The 15,746-nt window shown below is 41.5% G+C and overlaps 1 protein-coding gene across 8 annotated transcripts in view; it reads left to right on the top strand.

Annotated features, from left to right (window-relative positions):
• Window positions 1–15,282, top strand: part of ZMIZ1 (zinc finger MIZ-type containing 1) — a 340,912-nt gene extending 325,630 nt beyond the window's left edge. For all 8 annotated transcript variants that reach the window (XM_041404841.1, XM_041404846.1, XM_041404842.1 and 5 more), the window contains 3 exons: window positions 1,182–1,345; window positions 7,028–7,276; window positions 10,836–15,282. In XM_041404841.1, coding sequence (XP_041260775.1) covers window positions 1,182–1,345; window positions 7,028–7,276; window positions 10,836–10,943 — 521 coding nt within the window. In that variant the 3' untranslated portion in view covers window positions 10,944–15,282. The remainder of the gene's footprint in view (window positions 1–1,181; window positions 1,346–7,027; window positions 7,277–10,835) is intronic.
• The last annotated feature ends 464 nt before the right edge of the window (window positions 15,283–15,746 follow it).

Here is a 15,746-nt window from a genome sequence, read left to right as displayed (position 1 = left end):
ATGTTCTGTGAGACTCATCCAGTTTGCAGATTAACAAAATGAGAATTAGTAAGGCTCTGCAGTATTTACAAGATAGATCAAAGTCCTGACGTCTTTGAGAAGTACTCTTACATGGCTAATGACTACTATTCCTCCAAGATTAAACTTCTGCTCGTGAAGCTGTGCTAAAGAGCAAATGATGCAACTACTTCAGCTTGTCAAACTCCCTTCTTGAGTTGAATATTTAAAACTGTGGTACTTTTGCTGACAAACTGCAGGCTCTCTGTGCAAGCTCCAAAGCTGTTCTGTTATTTCAGAGCTCAGTATCATCCACTTCAATTGCTTGTATGAAATAGGTGAGTGGTTCTAGTTCACTTTTTGCTGTTCATAGCAAATAAGCCACTAGAGCTGATATCTGAGTTGGAAGTGTTAAGAGAGGAATCTTGACAAAAAATATTAAGAGTAAAATCCCTGTATTGGGATACCTGCTTGCTTTAGAATTTGGGAGATCCCTGGGCTGAGGTGGACTGGATCCCTATGGACAGTGGTCATACAGTACTTGTCCTGCAGAGCAGCAGGGGACTCAGGCCTGCTTCAAGATGTGTGTGTAAATCCAGTCAGTCAGGTGAATGTTGTAAGTTTTGTGGGAGCCCCAGTTAGATATGAATACCTCTTCTATGCCTTTTATGAAGGGACAGAGTAGAGGCTGTGCTATGAACTGGTATTGTGGCATCTTCCAGATTCACTTCTGTCAATTACTTTCACCAGAAGCTGAAGCAATGCTACAGTCTTACTGAGTGTGTAGAAGCACAGTCATAAATAACACAGGTGTCCTATAAATAATCTGGGACTTGGGCAGTCAGTCTCAGTTACACTGAGATGCTTTCAGATACAAATATCCCGTAGAATTTAATATCCTGTTTACTTCTCGGCATGGTTAAGTTTATGTGGTGACTTTGCGATAGTTTTTCAAAATGTCAGCAGTTTTCAATTAGTTCCAACACATCAATGAATTATTGCAGCAGCCAGTGTTCAGAAGCCAAGTGCCCTGTCCCCACTCGCTCAGCACTGGGGGCACAGCTTTGTCAAGTTCAGTGTCACAGCTCCCTGTGCTGTGCAGGGAGGGCGTCACATCACACAGCTCCTGCAAGACCCTGGGAGAGATCAGCGTTGGAAACAAATCACATCTGTTTCTCTTTCAGGCAACAGTTACCAAGGTCATGGCAATTTTGACTTCCCGCATGGGAATCCTGGTGGCACATCTATGAATGACTTCATGCATGGGCCACAGCTGTCACATCCCCCAGACATGCCGAGCAGCATGGCAGCTCTCGACAAACCTCTCAGTCACCCCATGCAGGAATCTGTAAGTAATGGTGCTGGGCACGTAGATTCTCGTTTGTGGGGGTAAGGAGCTCTCGTCCAGCTGATGGACTTACCTTACGAACTGCTTTTGCTTTTTGTGGATTCCTCACGTGGGAAGCTGGTGAAATGGAGTAGTCTTGAGAAATGCTGGAAATGCCAGTTTTTAATTTCTGGCCATTTTGAGTTTTTGGAGAAGGATTTCTGCGCTTTTTGAATTGTCATTTAAGCTTGTTTATCTGAAAGAAAGAACCTGGCTCAGTGTGCTTGTATTAATCATTGTGCTTTGCTCTGACACATGAAAAAAAATGTACTTCATTCTCTAGGCCAGCAGGACTGTGAATATCCATCTCCGAGAGACAGCTTGTTAAAGCAAGATATTGGATGACTTCAGAGCAGGGACAATATCTTCCCTGGCTTTTTCTCTGAGGGCAAAATTTGCATCAAAGCATTTTGAGGGGGAATTCTACTCAAGTAGCATGAAAGGCACTTCTAAACTTTTGGTAATAGGACAAGCTTGTAGATTTCAAGGAGAGACACTGCCACTGGTCTGAAAATATCAGTGTAAGAGACTGAAAAATAGAGGTTACTCGGGTCTCAGATGGTGAGGCAGAACTGTGTATTGGAAAAGCAGCTTGCTCAGAGCACTGACTTTTCTATACAGAACTTTATATACCTCCAGAAAATGCAGTACTGCAGCAACGAGGTGATGGAAAAGCTACCAGCAGCATTTAGCTCTTAGGCATGGTTAGTCATCTATTTTAACTCTGTGTGTGGGGTGTGTATACTTCCTTTTATGTTCATTTAAGTTGCAGAGCAGGGGGTTTAAAGTGCGCTGTTACTGCACAGGAAGGATGTTTAACTTGACAAGTCATATGTGCCGTGTCTTTAGTGAATCCTAGAAAGTACAATTTCAGAATGTAATGAGGAAACGTGGTAGCAGATGCTCAGCAAAAGCCTACTCAGTCAATGTCTCCTCTAGCTGGCAGTGGGTTTTCCAAGGAGGATGGTGAGAAATAGAAGAGAGTGAAGAAAGAGTTTTTCGTATAGCTTGGAGAGAGTCCAGGTACCAAGACTGTCTGCAAAGGAAGAGTCCAGAAAGTGTAATACTTTACCACTTCACAGGCTGATAAATGAGGACAAACATGCTGCAGACGTTGTTTCGCGTTGGCACGTTCCGCATACGCGGCACAGAGTGGTCAGGATTCTCTGCACAAGAATCAGCCACGCACTGTTAGAATACAGTAGTGAGGGGAAATGGGTGAACCAGCCTGAGCCACTCACAGCTGCTTTCCTTTGAATCAAAGTCACAGGGAATTCTTCTTTGCTTCCCATTATCTGGCACCTGCCTCTTGACTTCATCAGCCATACCTTTGCTGCAGTAGTTGCCATGGTGGAATTTCTGAAGTGGTAGGATATGAAGTAGTTGACTATAAAAGTGAAGAATTTCAGTAGCTTTCTGAAAATAGGAGTGTTTACATATAGCAGAGGTGAAGGTTTCTCAAGGCTGTGCATGTTCCAGAGCTTGGGAGTGTATCTACACAAATGTTAATGGACTTCCAGTTCTGTGGGCCAATCTGTGCAAATCTAACACTTGCTTATGGTAGCTGGCAATTAAAGTAAACTTTTGCCTCGCTTCTCCCTCATCTATCATGCTACTCGAGCAATACCATTGGGAATAGGAAGCAGTGCTAAAGCAGATTCCTACATTATGTCAGTGGCTGGTTTTCTGTAATGAGAATCAGTTTTCAGATCTTTTAGCAGAGGAGAATTAGATTAACCTTGTCAATGTGGCTGTGCAGTTTTCAGTCCACATTTGAGGACTCTTAGTGCTCCCACACAGCCTTTTCAGTATTATAAAATCTCTGCTTTTTTCTTTCTTATCCTCTCTCTTTTGTTCTTTTCTCTCAAAATGGACTGTTTGTCTGCAGCAGACACTCAAGAATCACTAAGGCTTTTAGAGAAATCCATGCCTTTAACACATTCCTAAATTGTGTAGTTGCATGTCTTTGAAGAGACACTTCATACAAAAACAAATTGTGTGGTTGAACTGAGGTTTTAAGATATTGCCTGTGTTCTTCTCTGGCTTTGTCTTTCCTTTTACACAGTTAGCAGCTTTTTGTAGTTTGTACATACTATTCACTTTGGCCATTTACAAGGTGAGTTGGGATTGGACGTGCGGTCCTTTCAGACCTGAGGTTTCTCTTGCTGGAGCTTAATGCTGCTGAGGAAATTCCTAGCATTCCTGTTTTGAAGATTTATGTGGTGGCCCTTACACAGTGGTAGGCAAAGAAGGTTGATCCCTCCAGACATACCCTGTAGCTCACTCCAGGAAATGCAGGTATTTGCCCAGTGCATTTAGGGCTGGGTAACCAGGGATGGATCAATCAGAATTTCCTTCCCTTAATGCTGCTGTTCCACTCCTATAGAAGAAGAAAAAAGTCAGGAGCAAAAACATGACCAGAGGTAATACCTCTTCCCCAGCACAGGGTGTTGTGAGAGCTGTGGAACAGATACCACATTGCAACAGTGTAAGATTGCTACATAACAGCTGCCACAATCATGGCAGCTCCTGTTTGTTTTCAGAAATTGTAACCACATTTTAGACAACAGAGAATCCAGTTAGCTCCAGTTTAGTGCTTCTTGCAGACAGTATAAGGAGTGATTGAGCAATGGATGAAGACACCATAGGTTCATACACACAGGGAGGGGATATGAGCTGGTACTACTGTAAAAAGTCATTACTCTTGTTTCTATTTTCACTTTTCCTCCCTCTCACACCAGAAAAAGTGTTACTGCACCCATGAAGTGATCTGGACCCAGGTATTGATGTGACTGGAAACTAATTCAGGGGCAGGGTGGGGAAATTCAGTGCATGTCTACAAGGTTTCACCTTGCAGACATGGCAAACAGGTGAATGGGAAAAGTGGCCAAGAACATCAGCAGCGTAGGCAGGATGGCATCTTTTAACAGTTTTGGTAGCTAACAGAGCAAAAGAGTTGGTAAAACTGTGACCCTGGTAATGGAGAGAGCTATAAACCATTGACTTCACCTGGTGATTTTTTCCCACTAATAATTTTCTTCAGAGACAGATAGACTGTTGCTGCGCAGCAGCAGGCCCTGCTGCTCCACAGCTGTACATCTCAGCACTCCTAGAGGTCACTGTTGGGCTGTAGAGTTGTGCTGCTCTGTGCTATTGAGCTGAAGATGTAATTGTCTGCTATTAGCTTTTCTTTTATAAATGAAAGTGCTTTAAGAGTACCAAAGCTTATGCTGCTAAAAACAACTCTGGAATTATCTTACTGTGCAAGTAAAGGCAACTTTGTTACACTCTGCATTCATAGGTCAGTGCTTTCAGAATAAAATGCTGGGAGTTGCAGGCGCAAGCTAAACATACCTAAAGTGTGCTGCTTACAATGTGTTTGCACCATAGCAAAATTATCATTAGTTAGCTGAATGCAAATAAAAAACGTTCCCATCCTGAGCATTTTGCTTTCTCACTGAGCAGCTGGTGGAGTCAGTGGCCTAAGTCAGATGGATTTGGAATTTGCGTTGGCTCTTCAAAGAATATGATTGCCCTCAATCTCAGAATAAACAATTAGTCCCTATACACCCATTGTCTAAGGACCCAAGTGACTGTGTTATCAACTAAATATATATTTAAATCCTTGCCTGTATAAACACAATGTAGAATTCCTAACCTGCTTATTTGTTTTGAAATCTCTCTGAGAGCATATGAATGCCTCTCCTGGTTAAAATAATTATTTATATAAATGTGCCAGCATGACCCTTGCTTTATGCATTCAGGCATAAATTTTAGAGATTCTTCAATATAATCCTGTTTGGTTTTGGATTTTTCCAGAAACTGGTTTCCCACATTAACAACACTATCATAAATTGCTTTTTACCTTTTGTTGTTATTATTAAGCGTTCTAATTTCCACACTTTCTGTTGCACATGTTCTCAATGAGTGAGGAAGGAAACAGTACTATTAAGAGAGACATCTACTTGGAGTTCTGCAAAGTTTTTGGGCTGCAAATTCTTTTACATTAAAGTGTGATCTGTGGGCAGATGTTGTACAAACTTACCCCTACAGTAACAACAGTGTTGGAGAATGTTTTTCAGGTAGTCAAACTGTGATCCCAATGGAGAAATGCATATCAGTACTTTTTACCAGTTACTTTAAACTCTCATATGGGATAGAGAGCCAAATACCATGCAGGTAGAATAATTTCCACAAACCTTCGTAATACCAAAGTACTGGAAAGGACCTCCATGCAGCTGATCAGAGTTCAAGTTTCAGTTTTCCTAAGAGTGGTGAAAAGTATTTTTTAAAATACTTGTTTCTCTAATTTTTTTTTTTAATGGGAACATTTAATTAAGTTTTGTAATAACCTCCCTTTTGCTTTCTGAAGCTGAAGGCTGAAGTTAAGATAACTTTGCAGTTTATGTGATATGAAAGGGTGAATACTGACATAGCATTTTGCTGGTTTCTGTTGGCTTGGCTGGATGAATTTCATGCTGTTGTTGTATGTATTTGTTCTTTTATTTCAGCTTCACTTTGTCCAATATGTAGCATTCCTCAAAAAATGTTTACATTTTTTCTTTCTCCATACACCCAATTAACATGAGATATCTGATACTGAAGCATTCAGACACTTCTTTCTCATGGCACCAAGGTCAAAACCCCAGAGAATCCACTAGCACTAAATGTGACATGCAGCAAAAGGAAGAATTGGACTTGTGCGTTTTTATTGCTTCTCTGTCATGTGAGAAAGACTTTTCCCCCATTCACTAATAGGGTTAGGAAGACACATGTGGATTGGTAGTTTATTCCCCACAGAAAACATAAAAAACCACTAAGCTCTTGCTAGACAACTCATCCACAGCATGAATACAAAGCAGAGTGTGATTGTTGGCTTAGTTGAAGCTAAGGCAGTGTACTTTGCAGTCAGCAGGTGTGCAGCCACCCACAGCAGCTTGGCTCATGGTGGGGAATGTGCTTCCTGAGCTGCCTTGGTTCTGTCAGCTGTCAGAACCCAGGAATATCAGCAAGGAAAATCTTCAGCCTTTAACAGGAGTGTTGCATTCTGAGAAGAAAAGGAGGGAAGGAGCGGGGAAGAGCTGGTGTTCGCAAGATGTTTGTAAAGAGCTGAGACAGGAACAGGCTGCAGTGTCAAGAAGCTACCAAACAGGGGAGCTGAGCAGAAATGATGCATTTTCTCAGTTAATGAGATTCCTGGCTTAGGGATCATTCAACAAATTCTCTGTTCATTCATAACACTTTTTAGGGCAAAAGCATATGCCTCGCTAATGCTGAGCCGCACCCATAAGCCTCCTTCCCTCCTCTTTGTGGTGCATTGTTTTGCATCTTCATATACAGTTTTCCACATTACAAGGAAGCAAACCAACAGCACAAGTTCAGTGTGTTTTTTCCCCTTGCAGACAACCTTCATAAAGCTGAAACACTTCCTCCAGCATTGGGATATGGAGTTTTCCTTTTCCAATGGCGCTTTTTAATTTCTTTTTTTGTTGTTGTTTGTTGGTTGGTTTTGCTGGGGTTTTTTGTTGTGTGTGTCATTTTTTAATTTATTTCGTTTTATAACATGCAGTTACAGAGTCAGGCACCGCGAGCACTGTACCTTGTGGCCTCACTTTCTTTTCCTGCTTTTTTCCTCCTCCGCAGATCCCTCATCCCGGCAGCACTGATCAGTCCCATACTTCCATGCAGCAAGGTTTGCACGTCCCTCACCCCAGCAGCCAGTCAGGGCAGCCATTACATCACAGCGGGCCTCCTACCCAGCAGTCCCGGCAGCCACCCCCGGCCGCTTCTAGCAACCATCCACACAGTGACCTGACCTTTAACCCCTCCTCAGCCTTAGAGGGTCAGGCTGGTGGACAGGGAGCACCCGACATGCCGGAGCCCTCGCTGGATGTAAGTCTGTGTCATACTCTCATCTGCCTGCCATAGCGTGTGCTTCGCATCGCGCGGGAGGGCGGGGAGGGCAGGGGACGGGCCCCGCTTCACAGCACATGCCATCCTTTCATGCTTTGGTACATGGGCGCAGGTGCTGCAGCCGAGGCGACAGGGCGCTCCTGACCTGCTGGAACAATGGATGGCTCTGGCTGGAGCAGCTGCGTGGTGTGCAAACCATAAGCCTCTTCCTAGCACCAGGGCAGGCATTTCTTTAAGCAGCAGCTCAGGCACCAGGCTGGCAGCCATCTCCTCCTTTCCCACCTCGGCGCTGGTTGGGCTGTGCTCTCCTGGCCCCTGAAGCTGTGGCAGTGCCTGGGCAGCAGGAGGGACACAGCTGTGTGTGGTTCTGGCCGTGGCGTCGCTGTGCCAAGTGAGCTCTGCGCTGAGCCCTGCGGCGTGTCCTGGCCAGCGGGAGTGGGATCTGTGTTGGCCCACCCTGTGACGCTGTCCGTGCTCCCTGCAGCCAGAAACAGTCTGTGCCCTTCCAAACCTGCTCTTGTGGGTGGCGCAGCAGCATGAGTTCCTCCTCCCAGTATGCCACACAGGGACGTAAACAACATGGACATTTTCTGCCTCCTTAGCCACCTTGGGAGGCAGCTCACACTAAATGAAGTCTAGTTTTAAGGCAAAAAATAGTCTTCCATCTCTTAACATCGATTCAGTGGAGTTGGAAGTGACTTACCTCAGGTATATCTCTCTACCTCCCAAAATATAAATCCTCAGCATTAGGGTTGGATTTTTGTTTGAGTCATGCATTCCTGTATGTGTATTTTCTGTCTGTTCCAAAGTCTGCTGCTGCACAGTTATTTCCTTAAAGATATGTTCGCTTCTGTGCCTTGGATTTATATCTGTATTTGCTGTTGCTGTATACTTGCATCTCCCCTGTCCCACAGGAGCACTGGGCTGGCTGGTAGCCTCACAGGGGAGGGAAGGGGTTAGGGAACAGAGAGAGGCTTCAGGATGCTGCAGGAACAGTGATCAGTGAGGCAACTTCTGCTGTTTCACACAATATGGTTGTGTGCACATCCTTTGGGAGCAATAGTTCATGTGGCAGTTGGAGTTCTGAACCCTTAAGGACCCTGTCTGAGCAATACTGAAAGGTGAAATAAAATGGTTTTTTTTTTTCTTCTAATGTTTAAGAAACATACATTATTTTGTTATGGGTCAGGCACCCATTCCTTGGTGAGAAGCAAAGTACAAAAATCTGTACAGTTAGACAGTACTGTGGTTATCACTGATGAAGGATTGCTGGTTTCTTAACAGGAGGCAAGTGCTGTACAGTGTGGGAAATAAACTTACTGGAAATACCTGTGATCCTGATCAGATGGATTATTTTAATGGGTGTCTTGTGGAACCTGGCTGAATAAAGTCCCATGCAGCAAAGCAAACAGGGCACTGTACTGTGGGCAACTTGACCCACTCCCTACTGACACAGTCACAGTCATTCTGCAGGAATTCAGTGAGATGCAGTCTAAGGTTTAACCTGGGTTAAAGAATCCACGTCTCATGGATGCAGGCACAGACAGGAGAGATCTGCAGGGGTACTTCTGACAGCAGAGGCTCAAGACTGAAATCACTGCTGAGACCTCTCAGTTTGCACTTCAGGAGCACAGGGTGCACTTCTCCAAACTCTACCTTAAATCTGGCACATTCCTGTGGCTTCTGTCCCCATCACCCCCTCACAGGCCCTGGCACTCCTCTCTCTTCTGTCCCTGCTCCAGCACAGCACTCTCAGTTCCCAGCAAGTCCTTCCTGAGGTCTCTGGTTTTCACACCAGTGGGGCAGGAGGCCAGCTGTGCTGCCTGACCCCTCTGGCTGAGGGAAGCTAAGGTCACCCTCACAACTCAGAAGACTTCAACTTCACATACTGAGCATATTGTTTAAAACTTCTACTCTTCTTCAACTTTTTTAAAAATCCCCCGTATACGAGAATGAGTCTCATGAACAATTTAAATTTTTAAGAACAAGTTGTAAAATTGTAGGACAAATTCAATCACTTTTTTATTTCTCCACACTTGGTGGAGCTGCCATTTTCTTTTGGACTTTTTTTTTTCTTTTTGTGTTTTTTATGATATACTCATTAAAAGTTATGATAGGAAGTGAAGTACATTTAAAAAGTCTCATATCTCCATACAATGACAGTAGCATTTTTACCATGAATAAAATGAGGTGGTAGCTTAAGAAAAAGATTCCTCCTGGGAGATTCTGTTCATGTAAACTTGACATTGCATTTTTCAAAATGCTTAGCAATAAAATTTTTTTGTCATTTCATGTTTAGCTTATTGAAAAATTTGTTTATCCATATAATGTTAGAAGATTAAGTTTCATTTGCACAAGAGCAATAGAAGCATATAAATACAGTATTTGTTAAATTGAAGTGGTCAAGTTTTTGGTTGTATAATAGTTGAAAACATAGAACAACTTAAAATTAATTTCTTGTACCTACTATTAAGTTTGTAAAAACAGTCCATATTTTTCTGTCTTTAAAACAATGCAGAACATAAAAGGGCTTTATTGCAAACTGTTCCCTGCAATTTTTTATATATTACACGTTTATATTTGCCTAGGAAAGGGCAAGATGCATTATAGAGCAGAAAACATTGCCCGATGCACAATCCAGGAGTCGGAGTTACAATGCACTTGTCATCTGTCAGATCAAAATGAATGTGTTGTGATGGTCTGAAAAACAAAATTTTATATTTGGAATACAGTATTAATGGAAATACAAATTGAAGTCCCATTTTGATACTTCAAAGCACTGTGCAAATTAGGTCATCTTCTGTTGGATGGAGTGTTACACCTGTGACCCTTTAAAATGTCTGGAATTGCATGTAATGCTGTAGTCAAGTACTTCCAACCACTGTAAACTCCTGCCACAGAAAGGAGAAGGACTCACCCAGCTGCTTTGCCACTCCTCTCTCCATACTCCTCAATTTTTATTTTTTTTTCCACTTTCCCTGATTGGTTGATTGCTTTAACCCTGGGTGAGTTCCTTGATCCAGGTCACTGTCCCAGAGCTTAGATCAGTGCACTGAGGAGTTACTGGGGGTGAGGAAAGGACAGGGCTGCCTCCTGTAGAGTTGCAGGCTTTGGGTTGCCATCAAACTGCATGAGCCAGACCAGCCTTTGCCCCTCTACCTTAAAGCTGTGATATGGATTACTCAAAGTGCTTGTTTCAAATGTTTATGCAGTGTTTTATAGGAAACATCCATAATGACCATTTATTCAGAAAGTTTTGTCAGCATCACGAGCCAGGCAATAAGATGGGGAGGTTGATTGAGAAACCCTAACTGAGATGATAATGTAATTCACAGGTGAAAACTGAGTCACAGAGACTTTGACAAGCAATTGGATACTGCATCATCTGAGGGTGTTAGGCTTGTGACGCTGCCTTCTATTTTATTTGGATATAGTGTTATGAAAACCAGATTCCAGGAATGTGTGGTGTTAAATCCCTTTCTTTTCTCAGTTGTGTTTCTGTTATCTGTAATTTTTATTTTATCTCTGTATTTTATAGCTGCTTCCAGAACTCACAAATCCAGATGAGCTGCTTTCATACCTGGATCCTCCTGATTTGCCAAGCAATAGCAATGATGACCTTCTGTCTCTCTTTGAGAACAACTGAAACCATATGTATTCTCCCATCCTTTTCACTTGTTCACACGTGTGTGGCTGCACAGCGAGGAATCTTAACACTCCTTTTCCACAAGAGAAGAAAAAAAAACCTCACAACTTGATCCAATGGTGCACTCCCTGCTTTCTTCATCTCAGAACTGCTTTTGTTAGCTTCAAAGACTGCGAAAGTGACGGGAGAAAAAATACAAAAGTTAAATAAATGCAGTAATCTCCGAGTCTGCCATGCTACATGTGACCAAGAAGCATAGACAGTTGTGCAGCTATTGGAAGCCCCATTTGGTGTTCATCCTCTTGAGAGAGAGTTCTGTGATAAACATAGTGTGAAGTATCTTGGCAAAACCGAATCTTGGCAAGGGAAGAAAAATCAACAGAATGGAACTGTCTTTAATTGACCCGTCTCAGAGTGTCTTTACAATGCTTGTTCTTCCATTTTTTTGAAACTGTATCTCCCTCTACCCCACCTCTCCTCTGCCCCCCTCCAGCCATGGGTTTGCCTTGGAATGATTGTCCTGGCCACACACAAAACGAAAAAAAAAAAACACCTACAAAGCTCAAAAAAGCACAAATCCTACAGTCAAGTGGCAAAGTTAGGGAAGACACACAGGCCTGTCAGAGGGAGCCAGCAGTGTAGCTAATGAGACTTCAGTAACGGAGTCCTGAGATCTTCAGGCCGCAGCTGTGGGTGTCGGGATTTCTGCAAGTGCAGGGATCTTCACCATCTCTTTGCAGAGGATTCCTCTGGCCCAGCACACAGATTGGAAGCACCCAGGAAAAATTTTTTTAAAGTTTGCGATGTTTAGGGATTTTTGTGATTTTGTTTCAAATCAGTACCGTTTCTGACTGCGTTAACATCCAGCTGTAGAGATTGCTGTAATAGATCTTTTTGCCATGTATGCCATACATAATGGAAAAGAGAGGGAGGGGGGACGCAAACCAAACCGTTCCTGATTATTACCTACAGCCTTCGGTGCCCCAGGAGTTTGTGTCACTGTCTGTACTGCACAAGGCGTAGTAAGACAAGCTGGGTTGAAGGCAGCAAGGAAATCATTGCAGGATGGAGGGAGAGTAACATCATTTTCTGCATAATTATTTTTAATAATCAGCTTGAGAAGGGGCATTGACATTGGACAGACGTCTTACAGCTTCATTTTAGTTTTGCTTTGCATTCTGTTTTCGCGACTGTTACAGATACTTCCGCCTTTTCCTTTTCTCCCCCTTCAGTTTCTTTTTTTAAACTTTGGCTGCTGGGATGAGCTCTTTCTTCTGAAGGACCGAGTGTGGGGAGAATAAGTACCTGTCAGTAGATTGCTACTGCCCTCAAGAGACCCTGCTGCCACAATTACTGTCTTGCCCCTGTGATCTTTGCTTCTCGTGTGGTTGCTGCTCCTGCATGAGCTTCCTATTGCTTCTGTGCCCATTTCTGTGCTCTTTGTCTCTCTCTCTCTCTTATAAATGATGTACAGTAGCTGTGTAAGAAGTGCATGTGTGCCAACTTTGCCCTCGTGGTGCAACATTTCAGCTTTTCCCCACTGTACAGTTACTGCTTTTGTTTCTTTTGATACTAAAGCATATATGACCCTACTCCTTTTCCTCTTCCCAAATCCAATGAAACACCCTTCGTTTGCTCGCCACAATGCGTTTTAAACTGAAGTGCCAGGCAAAATTTTGTTTGTTCCTGTCAGTTTGACTAGATAGCTTCCTAGCCCCCTGTGTTTAGTTTGCAATGCTGTAAATGGCATGCTCTGTGCTTACGACTCTGGATTTGCTTTCCTCACCAAAGTCATATTTGTAAATTCTCTGCATTTTTTGTTTTATTTTGCTCTTTTTGTTAACGTTTCCCACTACTGCTGTACATGCGTTGTGGTATATATATGCTAGTCAGCAGCACCTTGCTGTAGATATTAAAGGAAATGGCGGTTTAGTTCTTTTATTTTCCAGTAGGAGTATTGAATCTGTCAAACGTATTATGTAGAAATGGTCCCACACTTATATTTTTCCTCTTTCAAGTTTTTTTAAGAAAGGCGCTGTTCATTATGCAAAATCAATTATTTTAAGAATTGCTATTGTAAATATCTTTGTGAATATTTTAGTATCGTCTTTGATAATATTCAACATTTTCATGATCTGGTTATACTTTTGCTGGTGTTTTTAAATACCTTGTCTGAAGAAAAATATGGGTCCTTTTTTAAAAAAGAAAATTGAGGGTTCTTTAACAGAATAAGGGAGTTGGGTTTTGGGTTTTTTTCCCCCCTATTTTCTTTTGGTAAGTTAGCCCAAATTTCATATCCATTTATGTGATGAATCAATTGATACATCAGGCAGTACCTGGATAATCAGGGCTCAGCTCTGTCATGGAAACATAATTGTGTTTGCCTAGGGAAAAAGTAACCCCAACTGATCAACCAGTGTTCATTGACTGTGGGTGATCGCGAGCTGGCAATGGCAGAGTTTGTTCATTTGCCCAAGTGAGCAGAACACGTAGGACCAGCTGTCTGACCAGGTAAAGATGCACTAAGGCAAGCAGCAAATCTGTATGGTACCGTATTTATATCGCTGTACTGGTGCTCCAGTCTCTGAAACTGGGGCAAAGACACTTAGGGATGTTGGTGGGTGGGGGAGGGAAACAGTATAGTATATTTTATTCTGCTTAGAAGTGTCTTTTTTCTTATGTAGGCTTGACAACCTGTAGAGGATCTGTGCAGAGTATTAAAGATACCTTGGTGTAATACATGGTAATATGGTTGTGGTGTGGTGCTGCTATCACACAATTCCTAGGAAAGGCCATTGTTCAGTTACTGATACAGATGTGTTGTGTAGCCATTTTGCTGTAGTAGTTTCCCCTGGTTTTTTGCTGCATTTTTATATAGGTCTGGAAGTCATGTGCAGAGGTGGCTGATGATAAACTGACTTTATGCCCTTAGAGTTAGTTTTTTTCTGTTTGGGGGGTAAGTTCCTTAAGCCATAGGTTTGGGAATAAAGAAGATTTCTCACTATTACTTGGAACTGGTTGCTCTGATTTTTTTAATTGATTCTATTTCATGTTTCATTCTCCACCAATTCCCGAGCAGCTAAGTTAGTCACCTAAAGTGAATTTTCTCTTAAACACAATATTAGTATTTTAAGCCAGGTATGTTAAGGATTGACCTTTTGCTAACTGCTAGTATTTAAAATGTATCATTTAAAAGTACCTGTTGGAAAGCATAAAGGGAAAAAAAAGCCCCATAGATATTAGCAATATGTTTGAAGCAGTGTTGGCATCTGCTTTGTACAGTAATAGATAATTAAAGCAGACAGTTGTCAAATCTTTAAACTTACAGAAATGTTTGGTTTCTAAGCAGAACTTAAAAAAGAAAGTACAATTTTTTACCCATCACCCAAACACTGGACATTTGAGACAGTTTTATAATATATGGATCACCTAAAATCAGGTACTGTATAGTGAAGTCAGTATGAAAAAGCTTCTGGAAATTTAGTTATTTTTTTATCTGTTCACTGCCGTACTAAAGTTTAGAGGAAAAAACCTAGCAAATAGGGTAATCACAGTCATTTCTTTTAAAGCTTAATTATTATATGAGATTCCAGTAGTATTTTTCTTCTTTTTTTGTTTGTTTACCTTTTAATCGTTTCCCTATGGAAGTTCATCTGGGAAAGAACCCACAGAGATCTACAGTTCTGCTGCCAAGACATGATTATAGGACTGACAGTACACGCCAGTGTCTGCAGCGGAGACTCAAGGGACAGCTGTACATATGTAAATGACAAATAGAGACATGTTAACAGAAATGCATTCATTTTCCTTGGAATGTGCATTGTTTTTATTTCGCAGGAAAAGAAAGCTTGAAGCTCCATCTTATGTGGAAAATGAATCCTGTTTGTTAGCGTTTGTGGAGTCTCAGCATTTGTTCCACTTTCACTTCTGTAATATACTCTGATCCTTTGTTTTGTTTTGTTTTATCTACATGTAATATTTAGCTTACGTGTACTAGTCTATCACCTGTGTATTTTTAGGGTGCTACAGAAATAATGAAGAAAAATACGGGGATTAAAAGAAAAAAAAAAAATTGTAACCAAATTCATACTTTGTACAATTTTTGATATCACGATCAGAGGAGAATTAAAAAAAAAAAAAAAGTACAATCTGAGGTAACCTGCAAAAATGGCCATTGTCTTTGTTTGTACATTGTATGTACAGTACAATGCAATCATTTCATACTTTAAACTGGTCAGAAAAAATAATTGTGATTTTTAGTCTTGCAAAACTGTATGTAGTTAGATGATGTGACAACCTAATATTTATCTAATAAATATGTATTCAGATGAAACCTGTATATTAGGTGTTCATGTGGTTATTTTGTATTTAAAGATCAAATTATTTGACTATTGCTAGACATTTATATACTCTGTTGTAACACTGAAGTATTCTCATTTGCTCATGTTAAATTTTTTTTCCTAAATAAATTTGCAAAATTAAGGTCTGACTAATTGGCAGCTGCTTTGTAAATTTTGAGTTTCATTTTGAAACCATTAACTTCCTCTTTGCCCTCCCTGATTTGAGTTAATGTGGAAGTCAGTTGCATGAGGTGTACCTTTTATGAGAGCAGGACTTGGTGCAGGAAGGGAAAGGTGGAAACCACCCTGGAGACCAAAAATAAAAAAAAGATTATGAATGCAAATATGGGATCACACAGAAAAAAGTTCCTGCCAAGCAAGGCATTGGTAACTTGTTGTTCTGTATGCAGGGCACTGCCTCTCTCCCAAACAAGTAATAATAACTTTGAAATTAAATCTTTGT

Source organism: Onychostruthus taczanowskii, unplaced genomic scaffold (genome assembly GCF_017590055.1).
Source record: "Onychostruthus taczanowskii isolate IOZ18803 unplaced genomic scaffold, ASM1759005v1 scaffold22, whole genome shotgun sequence".
Taxonomy (NCBI): Eukaryota; Metazoa; Chordata; class Aves; order Passeriformes; family Passeridae; genus Onychostruthus; species Onychostruthus taczanowskii.
The sequence above is the reverse complement of the archived record's forward strand: the minus strand, read 5'-3'. Positions and strand labels throughout refer to the sequence as shown.